The sequence below is a fragment of the Poromitra crassiceps genome, assembly GCF_964638095.1.
Source record: "Poromitra crassiceps genome assembly, chromosome: 8".
Taxonomy (NCBI): Eukaryota; Metazoa; Chordata; class Actinopteri; order Beryciformes; family Melamphaidae; genus Poromitra; species Poromitra crassiceps.
In genome coordinates, this window is record NC_139629.1 from 24,048,714 (window position 1) to 24,067,331 (window position 18,618).

Here is an 18,618-nt window from a genome sequence, read left to right on the forward strand (position 1 = left end):
TTTCACTGAACTCAATAAAAATAGGCAATATTATAGCAATTGCGATGTCATCAGTGATTTATGACAGACACTGATGATGTCATAGACATTGTGACATCATCAGTGATGGACGTAGGGAGAAGGACAGAATGTAAAATAATAAAACACAAACACAAAATAAAACACCACAGAAGAGACATAGTGACACATCCGTAATGTCACAAATCCTTCCCTGCTGATGAGGTCATAAATTGGGAGACCCAATTCCCGAAGATGAGAGCCAAGTGGAAGAAGAAGCGTATGCGTAGGCTGAAGCGTAAAAGCAGAAAGATGAGGCAGAGGTCAAAGTAGAAGAGGAGGGGATGTGAAGAAGTAGGGAGAAGGGTGCAGGAAGAGGAGAGGAAGGATCGTACAGAATGTAGGGAAACAGTGGATGGATAAATCCAGAAGGGGATGGTAATGCAACATAAAGGACGTTAACTACCATAAAACACCACAGAAGAAGAAGAAGAACGTAATAATAAATTGGAAGACTCTGCTCACAGCCCAGCCAATCAAGCCTGAAAATGCGGTAGCAACATCGCTTGAGCCACTTCCAGACCACAAGAGGGCGGAAGACCTGGACCAGGTCACCGTTTGGCCATTTGGTCATGGTCTGTCTGTACGTATGTATGTCTGCGCACAATTGCCAAACTTTACATCATGATGACATCACTCACTGATGACATCACAATGATCATTTTGACATCATTGTGATATCATCAGTGGGACAAAAACAATGTTTGTGACGCAAATCGTGATATCAGTGATGCCATAAATCCCACATGTTGCGCCCATGGGGGCACATCGTCTCCGGAACGAGAAGGAATCAAGTGAACTCACTTGGCACGTCTTCTACTCCTGATAGTGAGGTAAACATCAGAACACTTCCAATGGGATTTTCTAGTCATCATCTTAAGCAAAAGCCACAAGGGGAGGGACAAGCTGTGAAATGTGGGATGCTAGACAAGACCCTGAATATGGGAGTGGACCTTACATAATGATGATAGAACTGGTCAGTGGTGGGATTGTTCTAACCTGACATTGCCAGATGGGGGCGGCATTGTTTGTAATCCAGCTTTCTTGCCAGGTTAGGATTGTTCTTGCTCTCCAGGAGACTCATTGCATCTTTCAGTCTTGCGCTCCCCCTACAGGCCATAGGTGGGACATGTATGGTTAATGTCAAAATCAGGAGGCTGCGATGGTGTTGGGAGGAAATGCACAGGTGACTGGGTTAAATCTTGAGGCACAGTCTCAAGTCAAATTAAGTCAAGTCCATGTCATTAATGTCAAGTCTCAAGTCTAAATGTAGAACAGCAAGTCAAGTCAGAACAAATCAAGAGTCCAACATCAATTGAATCTCTTATTAAGAAAACTACATTTCTAGGCTTTTCAATGCAATGTGGTTTTAATAGGATAAAAACCTGATAAGAGCATCATGAGTTTGATTTTTGGAATCAGTTTCAACTTCAATAAATTCAAGCAATCCATTCATTCCATACAAATTCAGAAAACAGAATTTAAATTCAGTCGTCTGCTTGAACAAGTCCCATCACTTTCAATCCAAGTCATTTACGCAAAGAGAAGATCTCAAGTCAAGACTTTAGGAACCTTTTCCAGTCAAGTCAAGTCAAGGTCAAGGCCCAAGTCAAGTCTCACGTCTTCTCTTCATGCATCAACTCAAGTCTAAAGCAATTAAACCTGTAACTCCTCTGAGTCGAGTCCTTACGCCAAACGTAAACATGTGACGTATAGAAAGAAATTATGCGGGAATGTATCCCAAAGCTCCAAAATCCACTACTCCTTTACTATCCAGGAAGTCCGACCTCAGAGCTCAACAGTACTAACGTAATTTGCCCCTTAAGTAAGTTCCACATTCCTTTTCTCCATAGACATTTCGATACATCCTTATATAACGAGTTTTAAGGCTCGAACCAAGCGAACCCATGACCTACTGAATCATGAGCATAAAACATTTGGTTGAAGCAAAAAATAACGGGGGGAAATTTCCCCCGTTATTTTTTTGTTCTTGCAGCCTGCTGAGTATGACATGACTGACAAAACTTGAAAAAAATAGGTGAATATACAGCTGATAAATGTGAGCACAACAGTGAACATAACTTACAGTAAATGTATATAGAGCACCTAAAAGAAAACAACAGTCGTGTTTTAAATAAATACTATTTATTTAAAATATTGCATGTAGTCAATCTAAAACAAAGAATTGTTTTATTTTATTAACAACATAAATTGAGACAGGTGGGGCACAGACTACAGCCCACATCGCAGTTGGAATGATAACCAATCCAATCCGGCCTCCTTCTCAGTTCCTCTCAGTGGGATTCAGCTGATAATAACCTCATTGCCATTAAGGATGATTGCAAGCGTCTGTGTTAAGCATGCATACCTTTAAAATGTCATAAAAGTACAGTCTCTTTTAAAAGGGGGGAAACCCATTGCACTAGGCTGAGTATTATGATTATACTGAAAACAAATGAATAGAAAAACAAAAAAAACAAAAAAAAACAAAAAAAAAACATTAAACATCCTTAAGAAATGGGAATGCAATGCTTTGCATTGACGTCTCCCAGACTGGCAATATCTTGGTCCAATGTACTGTATGTTCTGTCGTGACACCAGTGGTGAAAGTCAGCAGGAAGTGAAGGTATGGAGTCCTGTTAGTACTGGATGCCTTCGCACATTGGCACTCCAAGCATCAGACACACAGCAGGCGGGCAGCACCAATGTGTTCAGAACATCAACGCACGCACGTTTCTCAGACCAGAACTTGTCACAAAATGTATCTTTGCGTGGTTGAGAGGGATTATTGGTTTAAAAGTGTAATTGACAATGTGATTCCCTCACAGTCCATCACAAAAAGCATGCATGCACTGATGCATATATATGCAAATAAGACATGATTTTGCCAACCCTTCTCTATGTCCTTCCAAAAGAAAAAGCTGCGTTTATGAATTACAAGGTATTCTAATATTGTTGTGTAACGCACAAACAACATTTAAAACAAAAATGATTAAGCTCATACTTCTTAAATGATTGCAGTTTGCACACTCGTGCAACTGTGGGCCAAAGGCATGCGGCACCACTGTATCAGCGGTGTCCTGGTAGCCTCATTCATGAACATTAAATGGACTAGATTTATCATTAGATTGATCATCTCAACACAAGTAGACAGCAGCACATTTGCTGCTGACACAATCTAGACTTGAAAATAAACTACCGTATTTCTTCTTCCGATATTTTTTCATTCATCATATTACTAATCATTGCATCCAGTGTAGTGCATAAATCTAATTTTGCATTTTTGGTGGCAAACGATACAACTTCGCCTTCCTCATGTTTTACTGGACTAGGGCTCTATGCAATGTTAACTTACACTTGTTCAGTTTGGAGATTACGTTTTTTATTTAAAAATGGAAATAAGTTATATTCACTGAAGTTAAATATATTCATAGGAATCAAAGTGCGAGTTAAGAAAAAAAAAAGCTTTAGTGTGACTTAACTTGTTGATAGAATATGGTAGATTATCTGTAGCCCTTCAGTTGTTGTTGTTATTGGTGGTTGTATGTTTGGGTGAGGGGGGAAGGGGGTTGGGCTTGGAACTTACTTTCACCACTGAGTGATACCGACAGCATGGCTTGTGTTTGAGTTGCGTAGGTTAACAGAATGGCACCAGGGAGAACTGAACATTATTTCCCTACATCTCCTAACTAATTCCTCGTCGAGTACATTTTGCGTCACGAGTCAAACGGGACTCCCTGTGAGACAAGTTACCAACAGTCTGAACGCGCACCGCTGAGATTCAACGCGGCCTCTGACCGATCGTTCTCACGGCCTACTCAGACGCCCAGCTTGTTGGCTTGTGTCAACACCACCTTGAGCACGGGCATGAAGGCGGACGTCTCGCTGAAGTTGCTGTTGCTGACTATGTGGGTGTGGATGTTGAGGCTCTCCGCGTAGGACCGAGACTCTATGCTTCTGGCCATGTTATGCAGTCCTCCTACAATGGCTGGTGGGAGCTGGAGAGAGAGGAATAGAACAGGAAGCAGCGGTGAGAACGAAGTCTTCGTAAAACATTGCATTTTCTTGCAGGATTTTCCGTCAGTAGATATCGATCTGTCTCAAGGCCGAGTCGAGCTCAATCGCGACGTGAGAAATGAAGCCGCGACAACTCCAGACAGAGTTGTGATACTCACCGTCTGCTCACGGAGTTTGTCGTAGAGGGCTTCCAGACGTTTGTTGGCTTCTTCGAGCTTCCTCTTGGTTTGCTGCGGGAGAGCAAAGCACACGCTTATAGCTGGAGTGCGTCACTTTTGACATATAAAGCCATTGCCAAACAAGTTCCCACAATGCTGATTAAGCCTATCGCCACCACATAGCAAAAGCTGTTTCTCAAAATTGAGTCAAAGGGGTGTGTGCCTGTCTGAAAGCAAAGTAGGAAACCTGGCACACTGGCACGCCAACCAGAGCAGGCAGGTGAAATGGGGCAATAGGGTCACTTTGGCGTTGGTAATGGAGTACGACAGGGGGCCTTACTCTCACCAGCCCTCTTTAATTTGTAATTGTAATATCATTTGTTGACTGGTAACATCCTAGTAATCCATCTCATGTATGCTGACAATCTGGCCTTTTTTCTCCTGGCAGTGCCGGGTTTCAACAGCTGCTGAATATATGTTCTGATTATGCTGTCAAATTTGATGTGAAATACAATGCTAAAGAGTTTAAAATCTTTAAAGAGTATATGTCAGGGCAGGTGCTATCCATCTTTAAAGAGTATATATCAGGGCAGGTGCTATCCATCTTTAACCAAACAAAATACCCAGGACACTGACCTGATGATGACATGTACAGGCAGCGCCGTATATTATATGCACAAGCTAACATGTCGGTAAGGAAATTATATTTATGTTCAGATTAATCTCTTTAGAGCTTATTGTACTCCTCTTTATGCCGCCCCCATGTGGGCGAAGTTTAAAAAGACGAGCATCCGCAAGATTCCGGTTGCTTATGACTGTATGCGGATATGGTGGAGTATGAACAGGTGGAGTAGTGCGAGTGACTTGGTTTGCACGGCAGGACTCAACATTTTTCAACAACAGCGCTTTTGAAGGGAGGTACGGTGGTGCAGTGGTAAGCACTATCGCCTCACAGCTCGAAGGTCGTGGGTTCGATTCCCACCTGGGACGAGGTGAACGCTGAAGGAATGCGTGCCCGTCCGCATGTCCTCGAGTGCCCACCGCCCGGGTGGGGTCGGCAAAAGGGCCTTTCTGTGTGGAGTTTGCATGTTCTCCCCGTGCCTCCCGGGCGTTTCCTTCATATAGAAACCCCCTTCACAAAAACATGCAATATCCTGGTTGCTAATGTGGTTCCTCCTCTGGTCGTTAAAGGGCGCCTGTTCAGAGGGAGGGGAACTGGTTGGAATAGCGTGAACCTCCCACGTGCTATGTCCTACCGGTGAAGCTTCCTCTGTCAGGTGAAAAGAAGCGGCTGGCTGACTGCCCATGTCTCGGAGGAAGCATGGAGCCAGTCTCGGCTCTCCCCAGATCGGCAGAGGATGGAGTAGCAACCAGGATTGAGAAATCAAAGTGAGCACTAATGGGGATAAAATGGGATAAAAAGAATTCGGGAAAAAAAAAAAAAAAAAGGCGCTTTTGAGAAATCTGATTTACAAATTGATTTGCCAATTGATTGATTCTCAGAATGCCATTATCATGCTGCTGTGAAAATGCTAGTTTTAGTGCTGTGCGATACATTCCCATATGCAGAGTGGAAACATTAGTATAATTACCTTTTATGACAATTAGTAAGGTTTTGCTTTGCATTTTTTGCGATGTATTATTGTGTTTGTGTGTTTATAAGTAAGGGTTAATGCACGACGGAGGCGTGAACCGGTTGCTTCCGCGAAGTCCAGACTCTGATTCTGTCAATAAAAGCTGACTGAATGATCGTGTTGTTCTGAAGAGGCACATTAAACTCACAGGGTCCGCGGCTACAGCCAAGCACTTCTGGATGAGGCCCTCGAATGTGGTCTTCAGGACCAGGTGCTCCTCGGGGATGGCCTTCTTCATGATCTTCTCGGCAGGGATGGACCGCATGGGCTGAATGGTGTTATATGGGGTAAGAAGAAGAGTCCAGTCAAATCAGTTTTTATCGCCATTAAATCTCAGTTATAGTCTCAAAAGGGCTTCGCATTCCCACATTTGAACAACAACAATGAATGAAAACGACCCGAGCCACTCTACCTGTATGACATCCCCAGTAGGCGCTCCCGGCGCCCCCTCCACACTGCTCTTAGGCATGGCTGGGTTCATGGGTGGAGGGGAGAGCTGCTGCTGCTGCATGCCCGAGTAGGGCGCCTGGCCCCCGGGGGGGCCCTGGACCATGGCTTGGGGGGCTGCGGGGCATATGGGCTGGCCCTGAGGATCGCCGCCCAGTGGCGCCATGATGGGAGCGGTGATGGGGGCAGGAGGAGTGTAGTTTTCTGGAAGCTGCTGTGATGCAATGACAAATATTCTGTTTTATGTCCCTTCCGTGATGCCTAGCGTCTTCCCTGTGGGTTTGCCTTGAGCCAGAGTGTGGTTACATGGCCTAAGACACAGTGTGGTTACATGGCCTAAGACAGAGTGTGGTTACATGGCCTAAGACACAGTGTGGTCACATGGCCTAAGACAGAGTGTGGTCACATGGCCTAAGACAGAGTGTGGTTACATGGCCTAAGACACAGTGTGGTTACATGGCCTAAGACACAGTGTGGTTACATGGCCTAAGACACAGTGTGGTTACATGGCCTAAGACACAGTGTGGTCACATGGCCTAAGACACAGTGTGGTCACATAGTCTAAGACAGAGTGTGGTTACATGGCCTAAGACACAGTGTGGTTACATGGCCTAAGACAGAGTGTGGTCACATGGTCTAAGACAGAGTGTGGTCACATGGTCTAAGACAGAGTGTGGTCACATGGTCTAAGACAGAGTGTGGTCACATGGCCTAAGACAGAGTGTGGTTACATGGCCTAAGACAGAGTGTGGTCACATGGTCTAAGACAGAGTGTGGTCACATGGTCTAAGACAGAGTGTGGTCACATGGCCTAAGACACAGTGTGGTTACATGGCCTAAGACAGAGTGTGGTTACATGGCCTAAGACAGAGTGTGGTCACATGGTCTAAGACAGAGTGTGGTCACATGGTCTAAGACAGAGTGTGGTCACATGGTCTAAGACAGAGTGTGGTCACATGGCCTAAGACACAGTGTGGTTACATGGCCTAAGACAGAGTGTGGTTACATAGTCTAAGACAGAGTGTGGTTACATGGCCTAAGACAGAGTGTGGTCACATGGTCTAAGACAGAGTGTGGTCACATGGTCTAAGACAGAGTGTGGTTACATGGCCTAAGACACAGTGTGGTCACATAGTCTAAGACAGAGTGTGGTTACATGGCCTAAGACAGAGTGTGGTTACATGGCCTAAGACAGAGTGTGGTCACATGGCCTAAGACAGAGTGTGGTCACATGGCCTAAGACAGAGTGTGGTTACATGGCCTAATGCCAGGATCAGACTACACGATATTTTTTGTCGTTCACGATGTCACCATGTCAGACGAGGCCATCATACTGCCATAAATTCGTGACATGTCTTGGTCGGGAGACTGGCCACACTACAAGTGTATTCTCGCTTAACACCGACAGAGCATCGTATGCCACCGTCATCACGTCGTCTGCTGTCGTCAGCGAGTTCACAGGTCGTCGGGGAGGCGGACCTGTGAACGAAATCTCCCAGCATGCATTGAGGCCACTACATTGACAAGAAATAGCAACCAAATCAGCCTAAATAGGCTAAAGTGGTAGATAGAAATAATGTTTATGTTAGCACAACATGCAATTGTAAAACATTTCAATATTGGGCAAAATAAAACATTGAAATCCAAACACAACCCTATGTGAAACATGTATGTAATCCAGGTGCTATATATATCCCTTGCATAATTAACGTTATTTGGTTGAGTGACAGGCTCTACTGTGATGCACTGTGATGTCCGCTCCAGCCTCCAACCTACTTCATGTGCACGCCCACTATCTTCTTGCCAGCTGCTGCGAGACGAGAAGGAAGAGAAACGAACATGCAGCCGACTCTGCTGAGCTCATGTTATTTGTAGTGAGCAAGGCCCATTGCCCAGGCGTTTAAACGCAAATTAAAACACCCTGGCCTTTTTATCTCTTTTATTCTTTTGAGCGGAGCGGAGCGGTGAGTGCGAGCGGGTGAAATCTGTATCGAGCGGGGAGCGGTCTCCCCAGGACCTGATACCTGTCTTCCGGGGTGTCACACTAGGCGAAACCATGTCCAAAAGACTGACATGCCAGTCTTTTCGTCGGGGCGTCGTGAGGCGTCCTAGACGTCCCGAATGGTCCCGACGCTGGTCTTTGATTATGTCACACTACAAGAGGTGAAGACGGCCGATCGTCGTCCCTGACGGTCATATTCGGGCCCGACGCTGAAAATCTGTCGCGCACGACCAAATCGGTCTAATATCGGGCTGAATTCGTGTAGTCTGAACCAGGCATAAGACAGAGTGTGGTCACATGGCCTAAGACAGAGTGTGGTTACATGGCCTAAGACAGAGTGTGGTTACATGGCCTAAGACAGAGTGTGGTTACATGGCCTAAGACAGAGTGTGGTTACATGGCCTAAGACAGAGTGTGGTCACATGGTCTAAGACAGAGTGTGGTTACATGGTCTAAGACAGAGTGTGGTTACATGGCCTAAGACAGAGTGTGGTTACATGGCCTAAGACAGAGTGTGGTTACATGGCCTAAGACAGAGTGTGGTTACATGGCCTAAGACAGAGTGTGGTTACATGGTCTAAGACAGAGTGTGGTTACATGGCCTAAGACAGAGTGTGGTCACATGGTCTAAGACAGAGTGTGGTCACATGGTCTAAGACAGAGTGTGGTTACATGGCCTAAGACAGAGTGTGGTCACATGGCCTAAGACAGAGTGTGGTCACATGGTCTAAGACAGAGTGTGGTCACATGGCCTAAGACAGAGTGTGGTTACATGGCCTAAGACAGAGTGTGGTCACATGGTCTAAGACAGAGTGTGGTTACATGGCCTAAGACAGAGTGTGGTCACATGGCCTAAGACAGAGTGTGGTCACATGGTCTAAGACAGAGTGTGGTCACATGGCCTAAGACAGAGTGTGGTTACATGGCCTAAGACAGAGTGTGGTCACATGGTCTAAGACCGAGTGTGGTTACATGGCCTAAGACAGAGTGTGGTCACATGGTCTAAGACACAGTGTGGTCACATGGTCTAAGACAGAGTGTGGTCACATGGCCTAAGACAGAGTGTGGTCACATGGCCTAAGACAGAGTGTGGTTACATGGCCTAAGACAGAGTGTGGTTACATGGCCTAAGACAGAGTGTGGTTACATGGCCTAAGACAGAGTGTGGTTACATGGCCTAAGACAGAGTGTGGTTACATGGCCTAAGACAGAGTGTGGTCACATGGTCTAAGACAGAGTGTGGTTACATGGCCTAAGACAGAGTGTGGTTACATGGTCTAAGACAGAGTGTGGTTACATGGTCTAAGACAGAGTGTGGTTACATGGTCTAAGACAGAGTGTGGTTACATGGCCTAAGACAGAGTGTGGTCACATGGTCTAAGACAGAGTGTGGTTACATGGTCTAAGACAGAGTGTGGTTACATGGCCTAAGACAGAGTGTGGTTACATGGCCTAAGACAGAGTGTGGTTACATGGCCTAAGACAGAGTGTGGTTACATGGCCTAAGACAGAGTGTGGTTACATGGCCTAAGAGAGTGTGGTTACATGGCCTAAGACAGAGTGTGGTCACATGGCCTAAGACACAGTGTGGTTACATGGCCTAAGACAGAGTGTGGTCACATGGCCTAAGACACAGTGTGGTTACATGGCCTAAGACAGAGTGTGGTTACATGGCCTAAGACAGAGTGTGGTCACATGGTCTAAGACAGAGTGTGGTCACATGGCCTAAGACAGAGTGTGGTCACATGGTCTAAGACAGAGTGTGGTTACATGGCCTAAGACAGAGTGTGGTTACATGGCCTAAGACAGAGTGTGGTTACATGGCCTAAGACAGAGTGTGGTCACATGGCCTAAGACAGAGTGTGGTTACATGGCCTAAGACAGAGTGTGGTCACATGGCCTAAGACACAGTGTGGTTACATGGCCTAAGACAGAGTGTGGTTACATGGCCTAAGACAGAGTGTGGTTACATGGCCTAAGACAGAGTGTGGTTACATGGCCTAAGACACAGTGTGGTCACATGGCCTAAGACAGAGTGTGGTTACATGGCCTAAGACACAGTGTGGTTACATGGCCTAAGACAGAGTGTGGTTACATGGCCTAAGACAGAGTGTGGTTACATGGCCTAAGACAGAGTGTGGTCACATGGCCTAAGACAGAGTGTGGTCACATGGCCTAAGACAGAGTGTGGTCACATGGTCTAAGACCGAGTGTGGTTACATGGCCTAAGACAGAGTGTGGTTACATGGCCTAAGACAGAGTGTGGTTACATGGCCTAAGACAGAGTGTGGTTACATGGCCTAAGACAGAGTGTGGTTACATGGTCTAAGACAGAGTGTGGTCACATGGTCTAAGACAGAGTGTGGTCACATGGTCTAAGACAGAGTGTGGTTACATGGCCTAAGACAGAGTGTGGTTACATGGCCTAAGACAGAGTGTGGTTACATAGTCTAAGACAGAGTGTGGTCACATGGTCTAAGACAGAGTGTGGTTACATGGCCTAAGACAGAGTGTGGTCACATGGTCTAAGACAGAGTGTGGTCACATGGTCTAAGACACAGTGTGGTCACATGGTCTAAGACAGAGTGTGGTTACATGGTCTAAGACACAGTGTGGTCACATGGTCTAAGACAGAGTGTGGTTACATGGCCTAAGACAGAGTGTGGTTACATGGTCTAAGACAGAGTGTGGTCACATGGTCTAAGACAGAGTGTGGTCACATGGTCTAAGACAGAGTGTGGTTACATGGCCTAAGACAGAGTGTGGTTACATGGCCTAAGACAGAGTGTGGTTACATGGTCTAAGACAGAGTGTGGTTACATGGCCTAAGACAGAGTGTGGTTACATGGTCTAAGACAGAGTGTGGTCACATGGCCTAAGACAGAGTGTGGTCACATGGTCTAAGACAGAGTGTGGTTACATGGCCTAAGACAGAGTGTGGTTACATGGCCTAAGACAGAGTGTGGTTACATGGCCTAAGACAGAGTGTGGTTACATGGCCTAAGACAGAGTGTGGTCACATGGCCTAAGACACAGTGTGGTTACATGGCCTAAGACACAGTGTGGTTACATGGCCTAAGACAGAGTGTGGTTACATGGCCTAAGACAGAGTGTGGTTACATGGCCTAAGACAGAGTGTGGTTACATGGCCTAAGACAGAGTGTGGTCACATGGCCTAAGACACAGTGTGGTCACATGGCCTAAGACACAGTGTGGTTACATGGTCTAAGACAGAGTGTGGTCACATGGTCTAAGACAGAGTGTGGTCACATGGCCTAAGACAGAGTGTGGTTACATGGCCTAAGACAGAGTGTGGTTACATGGCCTAAGACAGAGTGTGGTCACATGGTCTAAGACAGAGTGTGGTTACATGGCCTAAGACAGAGTGTGGTTACATGGTCTAAGACAGAGTGTGGTCACATGGCCTAAGACAGAGTGTGGTTACATGGTCTAAGACAGAGTGTGGTTACATGGCCTAAGACACAGTGTGGTTACATGGTCTAAGACAGAGTGTGGTCACATGGTCTAAGACAGAGTGTGGTCACATGGCCTAAGACAGAGTGTGGTTACATGGTCTAAGACAGAGTGTGGTTACATGGCCTAAGACACAGTGTGGTTACATGGTCTAAGACAGAGTGTGGTCACATGGTCTAAGACAGAGTGTGGTTACATGGTCTAAGACAGAGTGTGGTTACATGGCCTAAGACACAGTGTGGTTACATGGTCTAAGACAGAGTGTGGTCACATGGTCTAAGACAGAGTGTGGTCACATGGCCTAAGACAGAGTGTGGTTACATGGTCTAAGACAGAGTGTGGTTACATGGCCTAAGACACAGTGTGGTTACATGGCCTAAGACAGAGTGTGGTTACATGGTCTAAGTCAGAGTGTGGTCACATGGTCTAAGACAGAGTGTGGTCACATGGTCTAAGACAGAGTGTGGTTACATGGCCTAAGACACAGTGTGGTTACATGGTCTAAGACAGAGTGTGGTTACATGGTCTAAGACAGAGTGTGGTCACATGGTCTAAGACAGAGTGTGGTTACATGGCCTAAGACAGAGTGTGGTCACATGGCCTAAGACAGGCAGACTCACCTTCTTCTTTGGTGCTCTGCTCAGAGCCGGAGGGTCATTCCAGCCATTCTGAGGCCCTGTGGAAAGAGCAGATCAATCCAATTCATTTGATTCATCCAGTCCCACCTACAGCGTCGATTTCATGATGCTTATTTCTGAATTAGAAATGTCCTTGAAGTGTTATCCTTGATTTAAAAACATGGCTGACAATTAAAGCCTGCCTCAGTCCGATGAGATTGAGACTGTAGTATGTGTACATATGATATGGTTAATAGTTTTTGGATAGCTGATTTTGATTAAAAAGCATACTGTAAAAACCTGTGATCAATAAAAGCAATATATCTCTAAAATAAGTTTCTTCTGAAGCTAGAAACTAAAGAATAAAGACTCCATCAAGATGTCAAATGCTGAGTTGTTCCATTGAAATGACAGACACTTTAGGACTTGCATACTGCTCATGTCAAGTTCTTATGCCCGTAGAAGCAGAAAATACACTCTTACATACTTTTCCAAGAACACTGTCCTTGTTGGGAAAACAGGTTTGACTTCTCAGTTTATTTAAAAAATCATCAAAATATGTAAAGCAAATTAATGATGACTCTAAGCTTAATTTATCGGGGAAGCAGAGGAAGATTTGGCTGGCTGGCCTAACCCCAGTCAAGAAAATGATAGCCCAAAGATGGCTTCCCCCTCACTCACTTAACATTCACAAATGGCTGGCATACTTTGGTGATATAGTAATGCTTGAACTCTCCACTGCGAGGGTCAATAGAGCGAAGTCCTCAACTCTTGAACTTTGGAGAGGTGTAGCATCTCAGATCTCTGACTTAATGACCTCAGTGCCTCAGGAACCAGTGCTCCAATAGCGAAGTGTGAGACAGTTACTTTAAACAAGAGACCGCGGGGGGGTGGGGGGTTTGGGGTGGAGAGGGTGCTCTCCTATATTTTATTTCATTTTTTATTTCTTTTGGTTTTGTGGTAAATACAAAATTGATGTCACTCTGCACATGTTCTGATGGGTATTGGGGGGGGGGTGATATGAGTGGGCAGGTGCGATGAGGGCTCATGCATCCTGACTAATGCCTGTCATAATGTCGTGTAACTATGCTTAACTACTGATGTCAATAAAAAATTGATCACAAAAAAAAATATGTAAAGCAATAGGCAATATGCTAAAGATGCTGGTGTAATAATGAAATGGCTGGAGCTTTATTATTCACCTTATGTTCAGACCTTACAGTGGGCCAGATTCTTCCGGGTCCTGTTAACACTTCCGGCGGTCACGGCGCAAAATAAGAGAGTTGTTTTTGTAGCGGACAGTGGAGGGGGTAAAATAAAGAACGTAGCCTACTACTTTGAGCTCGGTACACAGCAAGCAAGCGAGTATCCACTGTTAGTCAGGTCAGATAACGTTATCGTCGACAATGACGAGCACTTTCTTGTCAAACATACCTGGACTCCAACAAAGAAAGCTTCAGATGGTTTTCTCTCCTCCGAGCGCTCGAGCCACTTACGTCAATAAGACCCGCAGACGTTAACGTAATTCCCTGGAATGTGAGACTTAACGAGCCAGTTACATGGCGTGGCATTCTTAGACATTGCCGTTTGCTTTTATTTGGTATGTTACATACAATTGGCTAAATTATTAGTTAATTCAGAGTTAGATGATATTGGAGCAGCCAGCCATTTTATTTTATTTTTAGGGCGGGGTCAGGCTGTGTACCTGAGAGTACCTGAGAGAGGCGGGGGGGGGTCAGGCTGTGTACCTGAGAGAGGCGGGGGAGGGGGGGTGTGGGCGGGGTCAGGCTGTGTACCTGAGAGTACCTGAGAGAGGCGGGGGGGGTGTGGGCGGGGTCAGGCTGTGTACCTGAGAGTACCTGAGAGAGGCGGGGGAGGGTGTGTGTGGGCGGGGTCAGGCTGTGTACCTGAGAGTACCTGAGAGAGGCGGGGGGGGTGTGGGCGGGGTCAGGCTGTGTACCTGAGAGAGGCGGGGGAGGGGGGGTGTGGGCGGGGTCAGGCTGTGTACCTGAGAGTACCTGAGAGAGGCGGGGGGGGTGTGGGCGGGGTCAGGCTGTGTACCTGAGAGTACCTGAGAGAGGCGGGGGAGGGGGTGTGTGGGCGGGGTCAGGCTGTGTACCTGAGAGTACCTGAGAGAGGCGGGGGGGGTGTGGGCGGGGTCAGGCTGTGTACCTGAGAGAGGCGGGGGAGGGGGGGTGTGGGCGGGGTCAGGCTGTGTACCTGAGAGTCCGGTGTGTGGAGGAGGAGGCGGCATGTAAGAGACCGGAGATCCTGGCCCGCCATGTTGGAAGGTCGCCCCAGAGGACGGAGAGGGAGAGAAGGAGGAGGAGGACGCAGTGGGAAAGAAGGGAGGATGGGAAGGAGGAGAAGACGACAGACACTGGCTGACGGGAGGCGGTCCGGGATAGAGGGGAGGGGCCTGCTGGGAGGGTACGGGCGGCCCGGGATAGAGGGGAGGGACTTGCTGTAGGGGAACGGGCTGCACATACTGAGACAGAAAGCCCGGGGGCTGAGGAGCAGAGGAGGGGGGAGCGGCAGAGCAGGAGGACTGCAGAGGCTGATAGAGAGGAGCAGAGGAGGGGGGAGCGGCAGAGCAGGAGGACTGCAGAGGCTGATAGAGAGGAGCAGAGGAGGGGGGAGCGGCAGAGCAGGAGGACTGCAGAGGCTGATAGAAAGGCGCATCCCCGGCTCCAGACGGGTACTGGCTGACCTGGGGGTAGGCTGGGGTTCACACAAGATACAACAGATGCTGTTAGTGAGAAGAGTCGCTACATCATGCAGCATGCTGAACAGGGCAGAGGTCGAGTAACAAACAGGTACAGCTAGATAACAGTACAGTGCATGCTAAAACGCTTCTATGAAAAGTCAGATTTAGTTATTCAGGTCACAAAAGGTCTCGACAGGCAATGAGATGAACATACTGAAAAGCTATTCGTAAACCAGGGCTGCAACTAACGATGATTTTCATCGTCTGTAATAATCGGTCGATTATTTTCTCGATTAATCGATTAGTTGTTTGGTCTATAAAATGATAGAAAATGGTGAAAAATGTCGAGCAACGTTTCCCAAACGCCCAAGATGGCGTCCTCAAATGTCTTGTTTTGGTCACAACCCAAAGATATTCACTATACTGTCATAGAGGAGTAAGGAAACCCGGAAATATTCACATTTAAGGAGCCGGAATCAGATTTATCTTTTACATTTTTTAAGAGAAAAAGAGAAAAATACTCAAACCGATTACCAAAATAGTTGGCGATTAATCTAGTAGTTGACAACTAATCGATTAATGGTTGCAGCTCTACTCGTTAACGGCCATTCTCATCTCATGTTAGTGACAGTCATATCTCATGGTTAGAATGGTAGCATTCTGATTCTAACCACAAATACAGGAAGTAGATCAGCGCAGAAGAAGATCAGATACTGTGGAGGCAAACATTGCCAAAAGGAAATGCTCGTCAGTTTTACGTTACGAAAGAGAGGCGAGAGGATTGGTCCCAGCTACATTTTCAAATCATTTGACTAATATGCAACCTAGTGCAGTGCACATGGGCCTCCTCTGGAGGGCAGTGTGGCGTACACTGAAGACACACCATCTGCTTTTCTCCACACTGCTTATTATGGTTTGTCAAACACTCACGCTGGTACTGATGAGAGTACATGAACGCAGGAGTGGACGAGGTCGGCGGGGCGGCAGGTGCTCCGGAGGCTGCCATCCCATACATGGGCTTTGGGGGCTCCACCTGCACAAACACAAATTGAAGCTCACACCACATTTCAAAAGCAAGGCCAGCACCAGTGCACTGCAGTCCGTTACAGAGAGCAGACCACTGCTCTCGACACTGTGCAACAGGAAGACAGAACACTGCTATTTTACTAGAGCAGGAATATGGCAACAGAGGTTTGGTGCTGCCAGACAGAGGGCAGAATGTTCTCGTCTCTGCCGTTCTTCCGTGGGTGGGAAAATGCAAGAATCACGCCATAATACTTCTAAGTCTAGAGAAACAACATGCATTGTATATGTCAGGAGTGGTGCGGTACGTTTAGGCAAGCACACAGATGTTAACGGTTAGAGCCAGAGGAGGGATGTTATGAAGAGTCATGCCTTCAATCACATGCAGAAAAAGGAGAATTGAGCGGAGTCAGTGCATGCATCACAACCCGAGGGAACTGGAGGCGCCAGCCAGGGGAAGGGGAGGAGTTAGCTATGGAGAAGGGCAGGCGCTGCGACTGTGAATACATGCTTCGACGTCATTGCCACAGATGTACCACAGTAGCAGTAGGGGGAAGCTATTGGTCTTATTCATTTAACCATAATGTCTACATCAGTCATTACTTCACCACACACTGATATTTACTGGCTCAGTCAAGTTCGTGAAGACTAACGGCGCAGACACACTGGAAACGGGAGCGACGCAGCGCGTCACGGAAGCGACCAGCAGGGGGCAGGCCGGTGGCCATTCGCAGCAGAAGCGCTCCGTTTTGCCCCGCGCCGGTCACAACTTGTACTGACTCCATGCCTGGCTGCGCGCGGCCGCTCGCGTCGAAAAGAGACCAGACGCGGAACCCCCTCGCTACAGGCCGCGTCGCGGCCGGTGTGATCGGTCTCGTCCGTTAACAAGGACGCCGAAATGAAACCGCCATCAGATCCGTTTCCAGTGTGTCTGCGCTGTAAGTGCAGAGATGTTTTATATGCAAAGACTGAGTTGTAATTTCTCTACTAAATTGCAGGAACAGGAGTTATGTCAGCACAAGAGCATGCGTAGGATGTGTGCGTGCAGGCATGACTGTGCTGCCTGTTTGAGGTGCAGAGGCATCAGAAGGACAGGAGCTGTGTGAAGGTGTGTATCGGGGTGGGATGGCTGGGCAGTATACCTGCTGGTCTGAGGCGGGGCCTAGCTGAAGAGGAGGAGGGGCATTGGGAAGGGCTGTGGGAGTTTGGTTACTCCAGGAGGTGACAGTGGAGGTAGCCCTCGCCTGAAGTACACAGAGACACACGGCACATACCAATGATGGCTACGGCATGGGGGAGCCACCGGACAACATCGCCACAATGCACGACAAGCATTGGACCAGTGGACACGAGGTAGGGCAACAATACATAAGAACCAGGGTTCAAATGACAGGGGAGAATTTGGCACCACTGAAAAGTATATTGTTCCCATAGGAAAGGGGCGCCCCGAGCATTAGTAGCATACAGACCCTGCTGTCATTCATATTTATCATTCATATTTCAAGAGTAATTTTGGGAATCAGCATGTGATTTAAACCCTGGCCAAAACAGAAACCATAAATCCAACCAATGTAATGGCTACAACACAACAGAAAATAGATACGAGCGATACACAAGGTGATTAGTTAGTATGAGAACTGTGGTTTTTCCTTTTTTTTTTACCTCACACAGAAAGGTTAAGAGGAAAGAGAGCAGTCTCCCTCAAGTTTAAGAATAATAATGTCTCAAAGTCAGCAGTGTGCTGAGGGAGAAGGACAGTAACATCCTGGGCTCTTGTTTAAGCCCTTGTTAAGTGCTGCTATGGGAGGACAGTGGAACCTACTGGCTGGTAATACTGAGGCAGTGCTGGGGCAGAGGCAGGTGTGCACATGGGCACTGGTGCTGCAGTGGGCTGAGGCACCATGGCAGGCTGGCTCGGGGTGAACGGGGGCCTGGGCACGGCTGCCGTCTCCTGGGCCTGAGGGGCCGGACGCTGAGCCTGAGCTCTCTGGGTCTGGACCGGAGCTACTGCTGCCTGGGTCTGGACCGGAGCTGCTGCTGCCTGGGCCTGGACCGGAACTGCCTGGGTCTGGACCGGAGCTGCTGCTGCCTGGTGCCCCAGAGCCCGGCTGAGACGCTCACGAAGCTGCTGCACAGCGACCTGGACGGAGGAGACAAGATAACTGCAATTAGGACGGTGGACAGTGAATGCAACAACGCAATTCACCGATTTCTGTCGACATCACACGTCTGTCGCGGCGCCATTTTGAGGACAAATCGGCTGCACAAACTTAAACTGTCTGCCACTTATCAAAAAGTACAAACGATATCAAGGCTGAATAAGAGTAATAAAGTACTAAAAGTGGTGAGCGTTTGAAGTTTGAACAGAGTTTGTAGTACAATGTATGAAAGAGTAGTTAAGAGTTGAAAGAGGGCATGGTTTGCACAGTTGTCCCATAGACTTAAACAGGTAGTAAAAAGTTGAGTGCTGCGGCCAGTCCTC

General features: G+C 47.3%; 1 protein-coding gene across 4 annotated transcripts in view; it reads right to left on the bottom strand.

Moving 5' to 3' along the window:
* Nucleotides 1-2,206: 2,206 nt before the first annotated feature.
* sec31a (SEC31 homolog A, COPII coat complex component) overlaps nucleotides 2,207-18,618 on the bottom strand; it is a 31,147-nt gene continuing 14,735 nt past the window's right edge. The window contains exons 20-28 of one of the 4 annotated variants that reach the window (XM_083641935.1): nucleotides 17,959-18,276; nucleotides 17,279-17,380; nucleotides 16,044-16,146; nucleotides 14,627-15,127; nucleotides 12,410-12,465; nucleotides 6,279-6,524; nucleotides 6,015-6,134; nucleotides 4,233-4,304; nucleotides 2,207-4,055 (exon numbers count right to left, since the gene is read on the bottom strand). In XM_083641935.1, coding sequence (XP_083498061.1) covers nucleotides 3,876-4,055; nucleotides 4,233-4,304; nucleotides 6,015-6,134; nucleotides 6,279-6,524; nucleotides 12,410-12,465; nucleotides 14,627-15,127; nucleotides 16,044-16,146; nucleotides 17,279-17,380; nucleotides 17,959-18,276 — 1,698 coding nt within the window. In that variant the 3' untranslated portion in view covers nucleotides 2,207-3,875. Of the gene's footprint in view, nucleotides 4,056-4,232; nucleotides 4,305-6,014; nucleotides 6,135-6,278; nucleotides 6,528-12,409; nucleotides 12,466-14,626; nucleotides 15,128-16,043; nucleotides 16,147-17,278; nucleotides 17,381-17,958; nucleotides 18,277-18,618 lie in introns of all 4 variants that reach the window. The other 3 variants (XM_083641934.1, XM_083641936.1, XM_083641937.1) reach the window with 3 other exon arrangements.